The sequence below is a fragment of the Rhipicephalus sanguineus genome, chromosome 1 (assembly GCF_013339695.2).
Source record: "Rhipicephalus sanguineus isolate Rsan-2018 chromosome 1, BIME_Rsan_1.4, whole genome shotgun sequence".
Classification (NCBI taxonomy): Eukaryota; Metazoa; Arthropoda; class Arachnida; order Ixodida; family Ixodidae; genus Rhipicephalus; species Rhipicephalus sanguineus.
Genome location: NC_051176.1, coordinates 110,743,644 through 110,763,189, shown reverse-complemented (window position 1 = coordinate 110,763,189; position 19,546 = coordinate 110,743,644). Strand labels below are relative to the sequence as shown.

At 46.3% G+C, this 19,546-nt stretch overlaps 1 protein-coding gene across 1 annotated transcript in view; it reads left to right on the top strand.

Moving 5' to 3' along the window:
• Positions 1–19,546, top strand: part of LOC119396008 (uncharacterized) — an 89,390-nt gene that overhangs the window by 42,014 nt on the left and 27,830 nt on the right. Inside the window, exon 2 of the mRNA XM_037663042.2 lies at positions 8,429–8,640. Coding sequence (XP_037518970.1) covers positions 8,429–8,640 — 212 coding nt within the window. The remainder of the gene's footprint in view (positions 1–8,428; positions 8,641–19,546) is intronic.

Sequence of the window (19,546 nt, the reverse complement as noted above, 5' to 3'; positions counted from 1 at the left end):
TTTGACAGTGCAACGGAAATAAGGGTAGCGGTGGCGTTGTGAACTAAAGTAGCCGACCAAGAGATGCCGTTGTACAACAGGAAACGGAAATGAGTTTTATGCAATACGGCTGCCGTCGCTCGTTTTTGGTTGCTGTGCAGTGCGCTCCGGTCGCCCGTGCTCGTACAAAAGAAATAAATGTATATGCCACGTTTTGTTCACTTACCGAGCCCTGCGAGTGTCGTAATGAATCTTCTGAACTGTCTTTCGTGTGTATTCCGTGCCCCAACTGTGTGAAATGCTACGAAGGTGCCAGGAGACGCCAATGCCTCAACTGGCATTAACGCACACAACACCGGCGATGTGTAAGCCTGATAATGTTTTATTACATATTCATAAATCATTACAAGACAAAGTACACCACTGAGCGTTCACACAAGCAAACAACGCGGTTACATCGTGAAGTAGTGGCTCATAAAGCGCGAACGCACGAGCAAGAAGAGCTACGAAACGTATGTATACGCTCGTGTACACTATAATTATTTCCCTATTTCCTCGTGCCAATTTTATGCAGCCTCTTTGGGACATCACCTGGCCGGTAGCCTTGCGGAGAGAATACGATAGCTTGCAGCGCAAAACTCAGTGGCTGGCAAAACTCGCTTCTCTCGACCTTTTGACTTCAAACCACCCGAATCCGTATTTTCCTTACTACTGGCTTGTTTCTTGACAAGTTTAGCATAGCAGGTAAGGTGCCGCGCTGGTAAATGCGAGGACGTGGGTGTGAATTCCCTCCACGACGGTCGCATTTGTTTTGTTTTATCGCCTAGGAAAACTAGGCGACAAAATGGATGCGGCCGCCGTGACAGGCATTTCGAAAGAGCCCCAGGTGGTCAAAACTGATGCGGAGTGCCCACTATGATGCGCGTCATAATCGCATCGTGGTTTCAGCGCGTAATTCTCCAAAAACAATTCATATATTAAATTTCTATGGATTCAAAACTATTTTAACTGGTGGAGCGAACCTATAATAAATTCGCCCTGGAAGAAAAATTATCCAAACGTCTAGTTTCTCTCCGCAGAGGCAATCGGCTAAGTTTTGTCCAAAGAGGCAAGTAATGGCTCGGAGTAGCACAAAATTTGTTTCAGCTTGCAGCTGACCGCAGACAAGCGGGCTGGGAAAATTCCAACCTTTCTTGGTAAAGAACCCACTTGACAGCACGGCAAGTGTCCAGAAAGTAATAGGTATGGTGTAATCATTCTGTGCGTTCCCACATTGTAAGTAACCAGCTTAATTCACAACACAGATACATAACAAACACTTCATGGTCACAACAATACTGTAGGAAATATCAGTACATTGCTTGTAAACACATGGACAACAAGTAAAATTGTACAACCAATTCATGAGCTCCTTGGATTGCTTATCCTTTTTGCTTAGAACAATTATAACACAGCAGTGTATGAGCACAAAAACAATAGTCTTGAACTGCTAAGTCAATTTTTGCAGCAGACTTCCAAGTCTTTGCCTGGCTTAATTCTCTGTTTTTGAATTCCAAAGAATTCTAATATGTACAAAATAGGGGTGTGCGAATATTCGAGTGTTGAATTCGAATCAAATAGTACCTAATCGAATAATTCGATTCGACTTTCGAATAGCTAGTATTCGAAGTTTCGAATAATTCGATTTGACTTTCGAATAGGTAGTATTCGAAGTTTCGAATAATTCGACAGGACAAATATCTAAAGCGCGACAAAGGCCGATGGTGCAACTTGGTTAGGGTGGGGTGGCAAAAACTAACGCTAACGTCGTTACACTAGGCCTTCCGTTAAAACTTTCACTGACATTCTGGTTCAAAAGCGAGCGCACGCTCATCTTAAAAGAGATTGTCATTTCCGCACGTAGGAAAACACATGAGAATACTGTCAAGCCCTTCACAACTTTGTTCCCAAAACGCAGGCACGGACTTCTTGCGCAGTTCGGTCGCATATGCTGCAAGCGCCGTGAAACGTCCCGACTTTGACCTGCGAAACCCTCTGTCATTGGCTTTGCTTGTAAAAGTTTGTTCACGCTGGGCAGTCGCCACTGCCACACTGAACCACTCGTTCAGAAACTTCCATCGTTGCGGCACGCAGTTGAAACGCTGCTGTGAATGGGCGCCCGAAGATTTTTGGGCACGGAGCACCCATGGCGATGAAGCACAACGTTACCGTTGTCAGATGAGCCGTATTGCACGACCATGGGGAAAAAAGTAGCCACCGTACCCCCCTCTGTTAGTCTTTAGGAGGTTTGGAGTGGCGCTGCTGGCTGGAATGGCGGCTCTTCTATCAACATGCTTGCGCGCCCATAGAAACTGAAACAAAAGCCACTCTCGAACAAGTGCGTAATGAAACTGTCGGCACGCCGTAGCGCCCCTGATTTGTCCTTTGTCTTGCCGTAACTGGCGGTACACATTTTGTGTAAGTATACTATTCGATATTCGATATTTTTGGCCACTATTCGATTCGATTTGAGGTGAAATTTCACAATTCGCACACCCCTAGTACAAACATTTACAGAAACAATTTGCGACAGTGAGCACTGCAAAATGGGCCATTAGTCACTTCCATCATAATACGAAGCAGTTTCTCTGACACCCCTCTCAAGTGTGCTACAGCACCTATTTGAACAGAGAATGCTTCTTCCAATTTTCTGACAAAATTGAAAGCTGCTTCTGTGGGCACTGTTAAATTACCTAGAGTCTTGTCCTGCATCTCCACTGCTTTGAACATCATGGAGATTTGGTTTGGTGAAGACAAATCTTGGCTTTTGTCTTTCAAGAGATCCTTGCACTGTAAGCATGGTGCTTTTTTCAGAAATGCTTGTACTAGGTATCCTGACACGTAACAAACTGTGTTTGATTCAAGTACATCTGCTAGTTCTTCGGTGTCTGAAAGGTTTGAGCTGAAGGTGTCGGCCACAGTAGGACTTTCTTGATCGAGTCTTAATTTCTTTAGCTCAGTTAGAAGAACAGCCTTATCTGCTTGGCAGTTGCTGCCATCTGAAAGCTTGAAGAGCTTCCCGACAATGATATGCCTGAGACCGGCAGTGAACTGAAATGTGTTTGCAGTCTCGTTACAGCTGTGCTGCTGCCGAATGATCCCAAACAAGTTCTCCAAGGGATCCTGATTCAGACGACGAGCGAGCAAAAACTTGAAGTTATAGGATTCCTGCAGATCTGCCCACAGCATACAAACCGCTTTAATTGTGACCTGCCAGCCCTAAATGGTTCTTGGTTGCCTAGGCTCTTTGAATTTCCAAGATTTAATCTATGCAATCCAAGAATGCAAGAATTCAATGTGCCCTGTAGAAGTATTAATTGTATACCTCATTTTTCTCTCAGCGATCTTTACACAAGAATTGTTAAATGAATCAAACAAGTGATCTATTTTCACAACAAACTCAGCTGTGCTTGTGGCTTCTGGTGGAGAACATTAAATGCTATGAATGCTTCTATTGCCAGATAGACACTGTTGCTGAGCACCCACTTTACTTTCATGTTACCAAATGCACTTTCATAGATGTGCCCTCAGTGAATTTAGGTAGGCATTTTAGTTTCAGGTGATGTGTTGATTCATACAAATCTTAATATGCCCCCAGGAAGCAACAATATCACCAACAGGAATATCATGCTTACTCAGATTATTCCTCATGCATTTCAACAGGTGGGGGACGTCAAAAATGAAGGAAATCTTCTATTTATCATCAATAAAGAAAGGCCTGTCAGGGCTCACACCCAGTGTCCTTGCAATAACGCAATTGCTGCTACCCTGGTCACAAACCAATGCTTTGACGAAGAGGCCACATGCCTTTAGCTCAATGATTAGCTTTTTCAATGACATTAAAAGGGGCCCTGCGTGAACTGTCCCCTCTCTTCTCAAAAAGGCTACTGGCTGTATCCATTTCTTCGCTATCCCAGAGACCACAACTGCTGCAGTGTGCGCTGTGCCATTTGTTCTTTCTCTGGCATTATCAACATATCCATGTATGATGTCTTTCTTAGGGTCATACTGCAGATTTCTTTTTCATGAAATTTTGTCAGAAATTAGGCAGCAAGCTCTGTCTTGAATTTCCCAATTTCTTTTTGCCTTTCCTTTGAATAACTCGAGAATCTGAGGCAGAACTCCTCTCTTTATATTTACGGCCGACAGCCACGTCCTTCAGGACTTTACTGTGGGAAGGCTCAGTACTAGGGGTGTGCGAATATTCGAGTTTCGAATTCGAGTCGAATACTAACTAATCGAATAATTCGATTCAATTTTCGAATAGCTAGTATTCAAACTTTCGAATAATTCGACAGTACGAATATCTAAAACGCGACAAAGGCCACTGGTGCAACTTGGTGAAGGTGGGGTGGCTAAAACTAACGCTAACGTCGTTACAATAGGCCTTTGTTAAAACTTTCACCGATTTCCTGGTTCGAAAATGAGCGCGTGTTTACTTTAGAGGAGGTTATGTTATTTCAGCACGTAAAAAAAAGAAAGACAAGAAAAGTGGCAAGCCCTTCTCAACTTCACTTCCGAAACGAAGGTACGGACTTTTGAATAGTTCGGTCGCGTATGCCGCAAGTGCCGTAGAACGTCCCGAATTTGGCATGCGAAACCCTTGAGGATTGGCTTCACATGTAAAAATTTGACCACGCTGCACATTCACCACTGCCGTACTGCACCACTCGTTCAGAAACTCCCATCATTCCGGTGCTCAAACAAAACGCTGCTGTGAACGGGCGCCTGAAGATTTTTGGGCCCAGAGCATGGCCATGGAGCACAATGACGTGACCGTTGCCAGATGAGCCGTATTGTACAATTATACGAAAAAAAAAACTAGCTACCGTACCACCACCCTCTGTTGCCCAAGAGGTTAAGAGTGGCACGGCTAACTGGAATGGCAGCTCTTCTATCAACATGGTTGCGCGCCCATAAAACCTGAAGAAAAAAAAAAACCTCCCGAACAATCACGTAAGAAACCTGTCACCACGCCGTAGCTTTCTTGATTTTTCCTTTCTCTTGCCGTTACTGACAGTGCACGCTTCGATACTATTCGATATTTTCGGCCACTATGCGGCACTATTCGATTCGAGATGAAATTTCACTATTCGCACACCCCTACTTAGTACCTTTGATAGATATTTATATGCCTCAGGGCTTGTAAAGTAAAGACTGAGGGCAAACTGTCTAAGTTGCATCAGCCATCGTCTCCCATGTTTTTTCAGTGGTTGCAGATGCATTTGCACTCTTAGAATTTCCAAAAAGTCCTTCTTTAGGTACCTGCCTGCTTCAAGAAGAAGCTGCGCATGAGATGCAATTGGTTTCTTGGACTTTTTAAGTCTTGCAACAATTTGATGGAGGTGGGAGTTCTCATCGCAGTAGTGCTGAAGCCTTTTCATATCACGTGGAGTGAGCACTTTCCGAGTCCTGGTCCTGGCTCTTGGGGTTCCTGGAAAATCAAAAAGCCACATCACTAATGTTAAGTCTAAGCAAGAGGCTTTAAAACTTACACCTTGGTTAAATGGTTTGCTAAGTTTGGTACACTAGAATTGAAAAACTATGAGCGCACAGAAAACACGGACGACAAAAAGACACACATATGCACACACGTAGGCGCTCCCGCCTACGTGTGTGCATATGTGTGTCTTTTTGTCGTCCGTGTTTTCTGTGCGCTCATAGTTTTTCAAGATGGAATACCAACGTGCCCAAACCGCCGCACTGCGGTACACTAGAAACACGTACATTTGTATTTTAATGCAACGTATTATTACCTGGAATTTTGTGTGCATCCTTTACAAAATTTGCAAGCTATGCCGAAATTGAAATACCAGGTCAGGCTAGTGTAAAAGGCTAATTTGGTATTTTTGCATGTTATGAAAACAAAATAAACACAGGCAAAATGTATTTTTTGTCACACAGCCACGTATATGACTGGCCAAATGTAGGCACACACCCAGTGGCAGATAGTAAAACATTAAAACAAAAGTGCATTTATTTAATGAAAGCATCTACTTAATGTAATGAGCTGTATCATTAACCAGTTGTAGTGCCAATATTTATATATTGGGGACGCATGTGGGAATAATTCCTTTTTGTTTTGTAGAATGAAGACACACTTACTGGAATTACTATGTAATCTTGCATTAATCTTGCTTTAATAAGAGGAACAATACCTACTCTGTGTAGTTGGTGCTGTTGGCAATGGCTCCTGTGCCCCCTAGGATGCTGGCTCTTGTATTGGTGGAGAGATATTGAGGGGCACTGGAAAAGAATGCTGTATATCACTATATAAATTTAAGCAGGAGCAGTGGCATTGTGCTTTATTTTTGGAAAGCTCCCACTTACTGGTCTCACACCTTGATGCTGAGAGTTCTGGAGAGAAGTCGGGGAAATCTTGGTATTCTGAAAGTACACATCATTACATTAATTCTATATCCGCTTTAGAAAAAAGCACATCAGATGAAATACACACTTTCAATCAAGTAAACAATGAAAATTACCATCTATGGAAGCAGCGAAACGAAGCTTCGACACTTGTGACCTAAGAAATATTATTCGCGAAACCACTGCCGTTACAGGGTGGAAGGTACAAAATACTCATCAGGCAAAATTCGTTAAAAATTTAGATTTATAGTAATCGTGAAACCAAGGAAAATGATAAGAGTTTCTGAACAATCTCGACAGTCCCAACACACACACACCCCTACATTCTGGCGAGATGGGTCTTAAGTCTCAATATCGGTGGAGGGGTATGAGACCCCTAGAGACCGCATTAACTTTAAGCTCCCTTGACTTTAAGGACTGCTGATAATAATCTAAATGTTTCACACAATCTAATCATTCATGAAGAACCCCAAAGCACTTAAACGTTCTCTTTCACCTAATGCGATTACCATTACGTTCAATAATCACCGCTGTTCGCGCCCCTCGCGGATATAAAATCTCTTTTAAAAAACTTGTGCTCGATTATTAGAAACGCTGCACGCATAGCCACTTCAAATTGCCTAGGCGTCCTATTGAAAAATCACGCGCAATCCCTTTAGGTACAGTACACCGAAATCACAAACCAGACGTGTCGCGTGTGCAAGTTACACGGCAATGCAAAGCTGACACTGAACAATATGTGGTTTATGTATTCGTCATTATAGTAATACATTATTGATGTAACAAATGTCAAAGAAACGACGACGGACCATTGAACAAGAGCATAACTGACGCTCCGGCTTACCTGTTTGCGGTGCGGAATCAACAGATCGACTCCATGAAAGCGTCAAACGTACCCCTCGATCTCGATCGCTGCGGCATTCCTAAATTCGCCGGTAAACTGAGTCAGCTACTATTGCTGTAAAGATAAAAGGGCGTCTGCGAACTGAAGCGAAAGGTGCTTCCGCATTTACGTTGCCGCCGAACAATTTGAACGCCAACGGCCACGGAAAAGATGGATACAAATTGGATTTTGGTCCAGTTAGTCATCACTGAAGTCTTAAAACGTTGACGCTTCAATTAAAAAGCAGCTATACATATTAAGTCTAAACATAAGTAACTCTCTAGCTATCCAAAGCAAAATAACATGTTTGAATGATTCATTGGCTTGCGCAAAACAATTTCTTAAAGTTGAAAATTTGGGTGGTTTAGCGCCCCTAGCAGGGAAAATGCAAACTAAGATAGCCGACCGCTAAAAGAGGAGTCAGTAGCTCCACTCTGCGCGCATATCGATGGAACTCGCCGCGGTCGATTTTTTCGCCCTCTGCGGCGATCGCTAGAACTTGAGACTTTCCGGGGCCTGGTATGGTTGAAACCACTCCCCCCCCCCCCCCCTCCCCCGAAAAAAATTTCTGGCTACGCCCCTGCAACCAGCGCAAGAAAACGCAGACAACGGGAAGAACAAATAGACAGAACACCTGTTATTCTTCCTGTCGACTGCGTTTTCTTGTGCTGTTTGAATTTCGATCATGCATCTGTACCAACTCGTGCAAACGCTTTCTCTTATAATGCTCAAAATGCGCCTTTGCTCACGGACAAAACTTGAAGACAGCGGATGGTATCAGATCGATCGCTTTCAGCGCGCGATCATTGATCACGCCAGCGGACTAAATGCTCGCGATTCTTACGACACATCGGATTTACCGGAACACCAAGAAAAAGCGAATGTTCTCACTAAAAGAATCGACTATTCTTTGTTTTCCAGAGTAAACAAATTATATTTTGGGTGCCGCAAAATGACTCGGTAGCGGAACGCCCGGAAGCATTTAAGACGGCACCTGTACGCTATTAAGGTGACAAGGTATGAATGGTCGACACCGTTTCGGACTTGCAAAATACATTCCATGTGAATACGCTTTGCTGTAACCACACGCTCCTCGTAGTATTATACCATGGAAGCTTATTCTCAGCGAGAAACCGCCGCCATTGTGTACACGCGCAGGCTGTCGTCCGTGCTGTTCGACAAGGTGATGATGATGGTGGGCGACCCTTCGGACATGCGCCTGTTCATCGGCCGCCAGGAAGACGTGGCCTTCAGCGACCTGGTCTGGGTGGCCGTGCTGCACGCCTTCCCGCAGGCGGTGTTGCAACTGTACCTGCTGCTCTTCCCCGGAGGTGCGGCCCTGCTGCGAGGCGACTGGCCCGACTACACCGGTGAGCACGCGGCACGCATGCCACCGACGTCGGTAACCATTGTGCACACGGAAAGTCTGCCGACCATGAGAGCATCCAGAAATAACAATGGAAAAAAAATCAGTTTCGCCACAAGGGCGAAGCAGTGAATGCGATTTCAGCAAATTGTAATTTTATACGATGCTAGCAGCTAACTCTTTTGGATCCGATCTCGCGTAACTCTACAAAACGCTGGTGTAAGGAAGCGCGGCCGCTCGCGATCGCGCCTTTGTGATCAAAGTTCGCAGTTGCTGCTCGAGCGACGCCCCCCCCCCCCCCACCTCCCCGGGCTCCTTACATGCTCCTTCACCCGGCGAAAGATGGACGGGGCGTTTCCTCTCTGCTTGAGGAGCAATCGACGGCAGGCCTCGCACGCGGGTGATGTTATCGCGTGTGCTCTCCGTGCGACGGAGATGACCGGCTCGTCTCATCTCTGCTTCAGCCGCGTTCGTCGCCAGCGCCCGCGCGCTTTTACGCGCGGTTATAAGATGCCCTAGATTGGGAAGAATTAGGGATAAGAGTTAATGGAGAGTATCTCAGTAACCTGCGATTCGCTGATGACATTGCATTGATGAGTAACGCGAGAGACGAATTACCGCTGATGATCACTGAACTGGATACGGAAAGTAGAAGAGTAGGTCTGAAAATTAATATGCATAAAACTAAAGTAATGTGGAACAATCTTGGCAGAGAACAGCGCTTTGCGATAGGTGGCGAGACACTGGAAGTTGTAAAGGAGTACGTCTGCTTAGGACAGGTAGTAACTGCGGAGCCGAACTATGAGAGTGAAATAACTGGAAGAATAAGGATGGAATGGGGCTCATTCGGCAAGCATTATCAAATCATGAATGGTAGTCTACCACTATCCCTCAAGAGGAAGGTATATAACAGCTGCATCTTACCGGTACTTACCTACGGAGCAGAAACCTGGAGACTTACAAAGAGGGTTCAACTTAAATTGAGGACGACGCAGCGAGCGATGGAAAGGAAAATGATAGGTGTGTGGCGACCACTGCGCACAGACTTACGCAGCCTCCGTCTCGTCATTGATTAGCCCGGCGTGACACAGCTACCTGCTGCAACACGCTTCCGATAAAAGACAGCGCCACGCAGTTCCGTCGGAGGCTTACGTCACCACCGCTGGCTATGTAACCCAAGCTACCAAGCTTGGTTTCATGTTTGTTTCTCTAACCTTCCGAAGCGCAGCATCGGCATGCTTGCCCTGCTGCTGCTATTACGTTAATAAACATCGTTTTGTTTTATGTTGGGATCCGTCCTTCACCGACTCCGCATCCCACATCTGGTGACCCGGAAAACGAACAAACCGCACCGCCATGACCCGGACCTTGGAATGACCTTCCAGAAGATTCCACGGGACCTTCACGCCGAGTCAACCGACCTCTGACACGCCTATCACGATGGCGCTGCGACCGGATGAAACCACAGCGCACTGCATCTTGCTGCCGCCGGAGTTTCCCGAATTCTGGCCGCAATGTCCAGCCATCTGGCTCATCAAGATGGAGGCTGGTTTCTCCCTGCGTAACATCGTCTCGCAGCAGGACAAGTACGCCATCACGGTAGCTATGCTTCCTCCTGCTCTGCGACGCGTTGTGCCTCCTCTTGGGCCGCAGGCATACAACCAACTTCGAGGGTTCGTGCTAGCCCCACCGCAACCGGCAGCAACCGTGCCCGCACCCGCCGCAGCAACCGTGCCCGCACCCGCCGTAGCAACCGTGTCCGCACCCGCCGCAGCAACCGTGGCCGCACCCGCCGCAGCAACCGTGGCCGCACCCGCCGCAGCAACCGTGCCCGCACCCGCCGCAGCAACCGTGCCCGCACCCGCCGCAGCAGCCATGCCCGCACCCGCCGCAGCAGACGAGCCCCCGGCACCCGCTTCGGCAGACGAGCCCCCGGCACCCGCTTCGGCAGACGAGCCCCCGGCACCCGCGACGGCAGACGAGCCCCCGCCCGGCACCCGCGACGGCAGACGAGCCCCCGCCCGGCACCCGCGACGGCAGACGAGCCCCCGGCACCCGCGACGGCATCAGCACCTACTGATCCTGTGTGCGACACCCGAACCAGCGCTGCTTGGCAGGTGTTCGCTGACACCACGGGTGTCACCCTAACCGAGCCACCTCAGACTGTCCCGACCACGCTGGTTGGCTTCGAACATCATACTGTCCCGACCGCCGATCCTGCCCAAGCTGTCGAGCGGCAGCGCAAACATGACGACGCCCGCACCAACCGCGACCACCCGGTCCCAGTCTCCCTGGGCGGACCAGCACAAGGCCACACCTGGCACCCCAACCCTGGTCATCCGCAGAATCTGGGGCCAAGGCCCAACATCATTATGGCGCCGCCGCGCATGATGCCGCCCCCCCTCGTTTGCCATAGTCCCGGGACAGCCCCTGACACTACAACAGCTACAGGCCATGCTGCACGTGCAGACCATGCTGGCCCAGCCCACGCTGGGTGCGTTCCAGACAGACCAGCGCCGGTCCCTGGTGTAGATATCGACGTTCACCCAGCCGCAGATATTGGCGCAGGACCACCACCATCCCGTCATGACCACCACGACGGTGTTGCATCCGGCGCCGCCGCAACATCTCCCCGTGTATGTCTCGGCGCCTATGACGTCGGCAACGATACACCACCAGCCACAGGCGCCTACTACAACGGCGCCACCAGTCGCGGAGAAGCCCGTGAAAGCGCCCACGTACACAAGCGCGCCCGGTGCGACCGCTCTTTCGCGGATCCACTCGGCCCTCCGGAAGCGTCTCTCCGCAGCGCCGCCCGTCAGCGGAACGGCTCGCAAAATCCGCTAGGTTTCTACACCCGTCCTCTACGCCACTCTCAGCCCCGACCCCCCGGAAAAAATGGAGCACCCGTTTGCTACTCCGTGTTACCGACCAGGACAGGACCGACTCAAGCCCGCGTACATCGCGGCGAACGAACCTGGCAGCGCCACTCTTTCAACTGGCGTCCGTCCACAACCACCGACGTCGCAGCCCGCTCCTTTCACGACACGCTCTGGACGTCTGGTACGCCTCCCAGGTTTCTACAGACCCTGAGGGCTCTGCACTCCGCGGGGGGGTGATGTGGCGACCACTGCGCACAGACTTACGCAGCCTCCGTCTCGTCATTGATTAGCCCGGCGTGACACAGCTACCTGCTGCAACACGCTTCCGATAAAAGACAGCGCCACGCAGTTCCGTCGGAGGCTTACGTCACCACCGCTGGCTATGTAACCCAAGCTACCAAGCTTGGTTTCATGTTTGTGTCTCTAACCTTCCGAAGCGCAGCATCGGCATGCTTGCCCTGCTGCTGCTATTACGTTAATAAACATCGTTTTGTTTTATGTTGGGATCCGTCCTTCACCGACTCCGCATCCCACAGGTGTAACCTTAAGAGACAGGAAGAGAGCAGAGTGGGTCAGGGAACAAACGGGGGTTAAGGATATCATAGTTGAAATCAAGAAGAAGAAATGGATATGGGCCGGGCACGTAGCACGTCAGCAGGGTAACCGGTTGTCATTAAGGGTAACTGACTGGATTCCAAGAGATGGCAAACGCGTGAGGGGGAGACAGGAAATTAGGTGGGTAGATGAGATTAAGAAGCTTGCATGTATAACGTGGCAGCAGAAAGCACAAGACCGGGTTGATTGGCAGAACATGGGAGAGGCCTTTGCCCTGCAGTGGGCGTAGACAGGCTGATGATGATGATGATGATAAGATGCGATGCGCGGGGTGATGTTATCGATTTGGACTTTATACGGAAAATTACGGCGGCGGCAATAACCTGCCGAGGGTATCTATATAATTGCTATCGCAAAAAAAAATCTCACAGGGTTTCATCGATAAAAACACAGCGCTAAATTAAAACACAGACAAGGAAACATCACACGAGGAGGGGCGCTGATTTATTGTGCGTGCACAAATATGTCCCGCATTCGTTATACTGCTCATCAAGAAATATTGACTAATTGGTCTTAAGTGTACGAACCTTTATAGATTGCCTGCTCCCAGGAGGTTGTGCTGCTCGGCGGGACCAGGTTCATCGAGCCCAACGAACTTTCTTAAACAACGTCGATTTGGCCTCGCAATTATAGCCATTTTTCCACGCCACTACTTATTTTTGCCCCCGTCTGTGTGATTTATTTTTTCTTTCCTCTTTCTCTTCCCTTATCTTCCTTTCCTCTTTCCCGAAGGAGCAGGCAGGCGTTGTGCCCCTTGAGGTGGCAGTTATCAGCCTGTTCCCTCCCTATTTACTCTGTGTCTTCGTGTTTTCTATGTATTCAAACCAAATAATAATAACAATAACAATAATAATATATAGCTTATGAAAGGGGAGGGGGGGAGTTAAAATGGAAGATAGTTGCAGTTGCACGTGGTACTGGTGATAAGAGCAGATGGGTACATCGTTAAGATTGCTGTACGAAGCTGTATTCCTTGTCAGAAAGGATGAGTGATGGGGCGCTGACACTCATCGAGCCTTTGCGCATCATTGCGAAAGTCTCGAAAATTTCTCGAGCGCGATTATCTTTATACTTGCGCACTGCCTTGGTCTCTTGAAGCAGAGGTGCGCCAGATTACGGCCATGCTTGTTCCTCACGTTGTTCCCGCAAGCGGTCGTTGAGGCAGCGTCCGGTTGCTTGTGCATCCGCCTAATACAACTCGAAGGCCAAGTCCATCTTCTGTTTTTTCTCCTCAGTCGATGTGCTGATCCTCCCACGCCTCTCGCCGAAAGCCATCTCCACCTAATGTAGTTTTCCACTGCCTCCAGCTACGATCGGAGGCATTGCGAGCTTTCTGCATCTCACCTGGTTTTGCACTGCTCTGTCATCGGCACACCTTTGACCAAGCGACGACTTCATGGGATGACGTCATCATGTGACGTCACAATATGTGACGTCATCATGACGTCAGAAATTTTGGCGATATGTGACGTCAACGACTTTTTTTGCATCACTCGTGTTGACGCCGACGCTGCGGGATACCGACGGTCAATTTTTGCATTCGATGAGGCATTTAAGGCATATTCGCCTTAATTTGTTGTCAAGGGGCTTTGCGGAGCACCGTCTGGCCAGGTAATATCAAAACACGGCAATGATAAATCTTGTCACTTACCAACAATCGACCAAATTGACTTTTCGGTGCCCGTAAGGGAAGCTTGTTCGCAGAACACAAACAAAAGAAGGCCATCGCTGAAAACATGTGTACTCGTGAATATGCGACGGAGTGACTTCTCCTAGACGGGGGGAAGATTGTAATCATTTCTGCTGATATATAGTGTTGTCAGGAGTTTAAATTAAGAGTGATTCTAGTCGAAGAATCACTCGTAATCGCAGCTCATGAGTGTGAGTATGTACAATTTACTGGCGTAACGTTACATCAAGTCGCGTATTATTTGTGTGCATTTGCGTTTCCAGTACGCGGCGTACTATGGTTTTGGTCCTCAGTTCAAAACAGTGGCCGTTGATTGCAAGAACGTATCACTTGGCTCATATGCGGTTTTAAACATAGATTCAGCTCTGCGACACTTTCTATATAACAATTATGTCGTACGTTAGAACATAAAGGTATGAAACTTGATGTTACGTCGAACTGCCTGATGCATATGAATTTTTTTCCTCTACCAGGCGCATTATTAATTTATTATTCCCTCGCGAACATGAGTCGTGAGGAATGTCTATCTTGTCCTCCCTAGATCCTGCATTCTTATACTCACGCATTAGAAAGGTACAGCACTATTTAAAAAGAGATACATGGGTATACTTGACTCAAACACGGTCTTTGTATCAGTTCTGTATAAAAGGCAGGACGCTCGTGAAGATCGTTTCCTTGTGCTCGTCACTTTATTCGTCAAGGCGTTCGCAGCTGGCACAGGCAGGGCAGAACCAGAGACGACCGGCTTCTATGTCGCCGTGCAGATACGACTATCTGATCTCTGCGGCTGGTGGGTCGCACGAAGTGCCTTTCTTGCGCATACGCAGTCAATGACCATGGTCGTCGCCACGCGTGTGTAAAGACCATCTTCCGCATTGTTCAACAAGTTCCGCCGTGAAAGCGCAGATGGAATGCTTCGAAATGGGACTCTTGTCCGCGCGTTTCCTTATCTACTCCCTAATTCTTAAATACTGGATAGCGCGGACTCGGCACAGGACAGAAGAACACTGATGCACAGGACAAGCGCTTGTCCTGTGCATCGGTGTCCTTTCACTGTCCTGTGTCGAATACTCGCTATCCAGTATTTAATTTTATTTAGTATCTTTGTTTGAAAAATGCTTACAGTTGTTTTTTAGTACTGTTGATTATATTTATGTTTCATTCGTTCCTTTTTTGTAGTGTGATCTTGTAAAATTCGATTATCTCTCCGACAGAATTTCCTTCTTGAAATGTTTATTCCCTTTTTGTTTTTCTTTGGCTTATTCTTGTATTTTGCATTTTACAACTACTATTCGCTTTTTAATTTATTTGTATCTTCTTGTTCGCATCCCTAGTTCTATCATTTTGCCTGTGTGCATTATATTGTACGCGTCATGTATTTTCTATGTGTACATTATCGTGCCTTTTTAGAATATTATGTTTCTTTTGTTCACACCTGCTATAGTCGTTTTTTGAGACGGCATTATACATACATACATACATACATACATACATACATACATACATAATACATACATACATAATACATACATACATAATACATACATACATACATACATACATACATACATACATACATACATACATACATACATACATACATACATACATACATACATACATACATACATACATACATACATACATACACACACATTGTTATGAACCAACTAGCCCAGTGACAAATCTGGTTCATCCCAAATTCCACATTAAGTACAACTACCTGGGGATCAGCAGCGTAGCTAGAAATATTATTGGGGGGATGTTGTACGCCGCCGCTAAAAAAATTAAGAAAGATTGATTGTGCCCAGACAGCATCTAAGTCATTTTCCTGCTTTAATAAAGCCGATAGGTTAGATGTTTCGTTCACGCTAATATCTACATAAAAATTCGAGTGCATACGGGATCCAGAGGAGTTGATTCGTAAATAACATTTATTTTCTCACAAAAAACACTCACAAAAAAAGAACGCACATGTACCGGGACATTCCTGAATAATTACTGAAACACAAAAACAAGGGCCACTGCTTGTTTGAAATTGAACGCGGAACTATCGGGCGAGGAAAAAGAGCGCTATTCAAATATGGTCGCGGCAGTTCATGAAACATCTGCGAGTTCCTCTACAAGCTGGATATTACGTTATATCGTCCGTTCACCTCCGCATCCTAATGCGCAAAAATTAGGAAGGGAGTATCTCTGATCGATTTCAGGCTGCACAATCAGCCGAAGCCACCGGCGGTCGAAAGAAAGATGCGGGAAGGACAGTTTCTGGACTGACAACAATATCCCAGTGATTGTTACGAAGTGCACACCCCAGAAACCGCACTTGCGACGTTTGCCGATATATCCTCATACACCCCTCTCAATAGAGAGGTGGGTATGATGCAGCATTTAGAAAATTTCGGGGGGTGTTTTGACACTGATACAACCCTCCTAGCTACGACCTTGCTGGGGATGTCTACCTTGCGCACAAAGCACGCTTACGCGAGCATATTTTTTTGGTGCGCATACCGCCTAGTCGGAACCGAACCCGCGATTTCGTGTTCAGCAGCAGCAGAACGTCACATCCGCCATTTGCGAAGTATGTTTTGTGACTGCACCAGTGACCAATGCAAATACGTATTAATCTGTCTTAACAAATACACTTAATAATGCTAGTTCCTTTTCAATAGTACGATACAGTGTAGAAAATCGCGGCGGATTTCCGTAACTTTAAAGGGACACTAAAGAGAAACGATGAATCGGTTTATATCGATAAATTGTGCTCCGAGAACTCTAATGTCGTTAATTTCGCCATCATAGGTTTATTAATAGAAGCGAAAATCAAGTTCAAAGTTTCATTTTTAAATTTCGCGCTGAAATCTCCCGCGTGACGTCATTGATTTCAAAGTGTATTTATCGTATTTTGGCGCCATTGGCTCAACAAAATTACTCCAAACTTGGTATGCTAAGTCTATGGTCCCCTCAGAGGACAATGTATTTCATTTTTACCGATTAGGAACTACGTAGTCCCCAGTAGGCGCCGTCAAAACATGTGACGTCACGGTGAATGGTGCGGAAACTTCAAGGTGGCGTCGCCACCCACATTTTGTTTTTGCGCGTTTTCTCGCGTACTATAAGCGTCTTCTCGCCGCAAGCGTGGTGTTTTTGGTATTGTGAAAGAGTACTTAACAATACGAGAAAAATCGCTTTGCTCTTTAGTTTCCCTTTAAGTAGCTGCACTTCATCGGCGCGCGAAGAGGGGCCAGTATCGTTCAACTCAACTTGATTCCCGTCATTTACGGTTTACGACCCACTCGCACGCCGCGCGGCTCTGCCGAGCTTCCTGTTTACCTTCGGCAAAGAAGGCGAGCGACTTTTCGTCTCGTCGCCCTCACACCGGGCCTCGTTTCTTCACCCAGAAGCACGGACAGAATGCCGTTCGCCGAGTACGCGCTCGCCAAAGAATTGTCATCCTAAACCCTTGCACTATTATTGCGAGGCATACACTCAAAAAAAGGTTGTAGTATTTACTAACTTCGGTTTACTAACTCCTTGTCACATATGTTACTACCCTGTTAGTAAGTGCGGTTAGTAACGGGGAGGTTAGTAACCGTTACTACCCTCGCCGTTACAAACGCACTTAGTAGCGGTTACTACCCTTCTCGTTGCTAACTAGTAAAATAGGTAGTAACGGTTACTACAAAAAAAAATTAGTAGCCGTGATTTTCGCCTCACGTGTCTCTTGTTTTTATAACGGTCAATTCGCAAGCACCAACATTGCGATATTTTCTTTTATTTCGAGAGTTTGCTCAACGGCATACATTAAATATATATCATTAGGTAATTATGCACAGTATGTCATGAATCAGAACAGCACACATACACAACGACAAGGCTACGCGACACGTACAATTCATAAGCTGTTCCAGGATTATATATATATATAGCCCTACCTCTGGGGTACGCAGCTGGTGCCAGTGAGCAGCTAGGCTTTAGGATTAATAGTTTAAGTTATGCGCCTATATTTATATAGCGTACAATTTTATTAGGTGTGCGAGGTAACGTAGCGTATGACTTTTAATCAAGCATATTAAGACAATCAATATGTTATGTCTATTTTGCGTAATATCGTCTCAACATGGCCTAATATACAAAACCCAAGAAGGGGTACTAAGCTTACTAATATCGCCTCAATGAACTTGAATGGATCCCCGTGTTAGTGAATAGGTTGTAAAAAGCTCGTAATAACTTCCAAGATTCGTTTAACAGGTGCATGGCAAAAAGTTAGTAACGGTACGCAAGAGGTAGTAACCGTTGCAACTTTTAAGCGTCTGCTAACGTAGGTAGTAAAAAGGTAGCAAAAAGTTAGTAATGGCCCAAGAAAGCTAGTAACAGCTGCTGTTACTACCTATTTGCTCGTGGTTACAAGCTTTTTCCTAACTTTTTTTTAAGAGTGTATACTTTGGCTGTATATGCAGGCATTTTGGAGGTCGGTTTCATAAATTGTTTCGTGTAGCGCTTTATTTTGTATAACGCAAAATCCGTATAACGCCATCTCGATGCCAATCGAGGCTTTTACCTAGCCTGATCTAAACTATACCAGATAGAGAGATAAGATTATTTAATGAAATGCCCGAAGAGGTTAGCCTGGTTTGTCGCCTGGCTTGCTACTCCAGGTGTCGGGTGATGACTATGGTATATACAATGATCACATATACACCATATACACACAAGTAGTACGTACAGTCACAAACGCACATATATACATAAAAAGAGTCATTCACAAGAGTCTTCTAAACTATACGAGGGGGGTACCAAAAAGTAACCGGAATAACGCTGCGATGGGCGGAGCGAGCGTGCTATGATAATCTCCCGCTAAGCGTGCGTCGCGTAATTTCTTTCGGCGTTTTTCTTTCCTTTCTTTTTTTTTTCTTTTCTTGACAGCTAAGTGCTGTGAACAGCGGGCGACTGTGAAATGTTGTTTATTTGTTCCGTCAAAATGACTTGGCTACTATTGGGATATTAAACACTGTTTACAAGAACGTTGTGATGGGAAAAAACTTAAGACTATGTGTGATTTTCTGTTTTTAAATAAAGGGGAAATGTCGATTCATGACAAATCTCGTTCTGGACGTTCGTCAAGTTCGCGAAAGGACGAAAATATATTTTTAAAAAGTTGTACACTTGTGCTTGAAGACCGACGAGGGACCACTGAAGAGTTGAAGTTATCTGGTATGTCTTGGAGCTCGGTTCAGCGAATTTTAACAGATTATTTGGGGATAAGAAGGGTCATTGAGAAATTTCTGCCTCGAATTTCGACAAACAAGCTAAGAGATGGTCGAGTGAGGTCAGGCCGTGCTTTGAAAGAACCCCTCCAAAGCGACCCAGACATTCGCTCCACGGCTGTTACTCGTGACCAGTCATAGTACTATTTCTACTGCCCTGAAACGAAGCCTCACATCCGCACACAGTTCACTTCAACGGTCATCACAAAAAAAAAAAAAAAAAAAACGCCGAGCGCGCGAAACTGGTTTCACGAAAAAAAAAAAAATCACTGTTACCGGAGAAAAAACTACCTGCGAGTGCCCACCGGATGCAATGAACTCGAAAGGTCTAGAAATTTTAGTCACTAGAAGCTCCGCCCAGCGCAGCGTTAGTCCCGTGACATTTGGGTAGAGCGTACTAGAGGCGTTTCTAGTACGCTCTAAAAGTTTGGGTGCTCCTCGTACATCTACGCATGT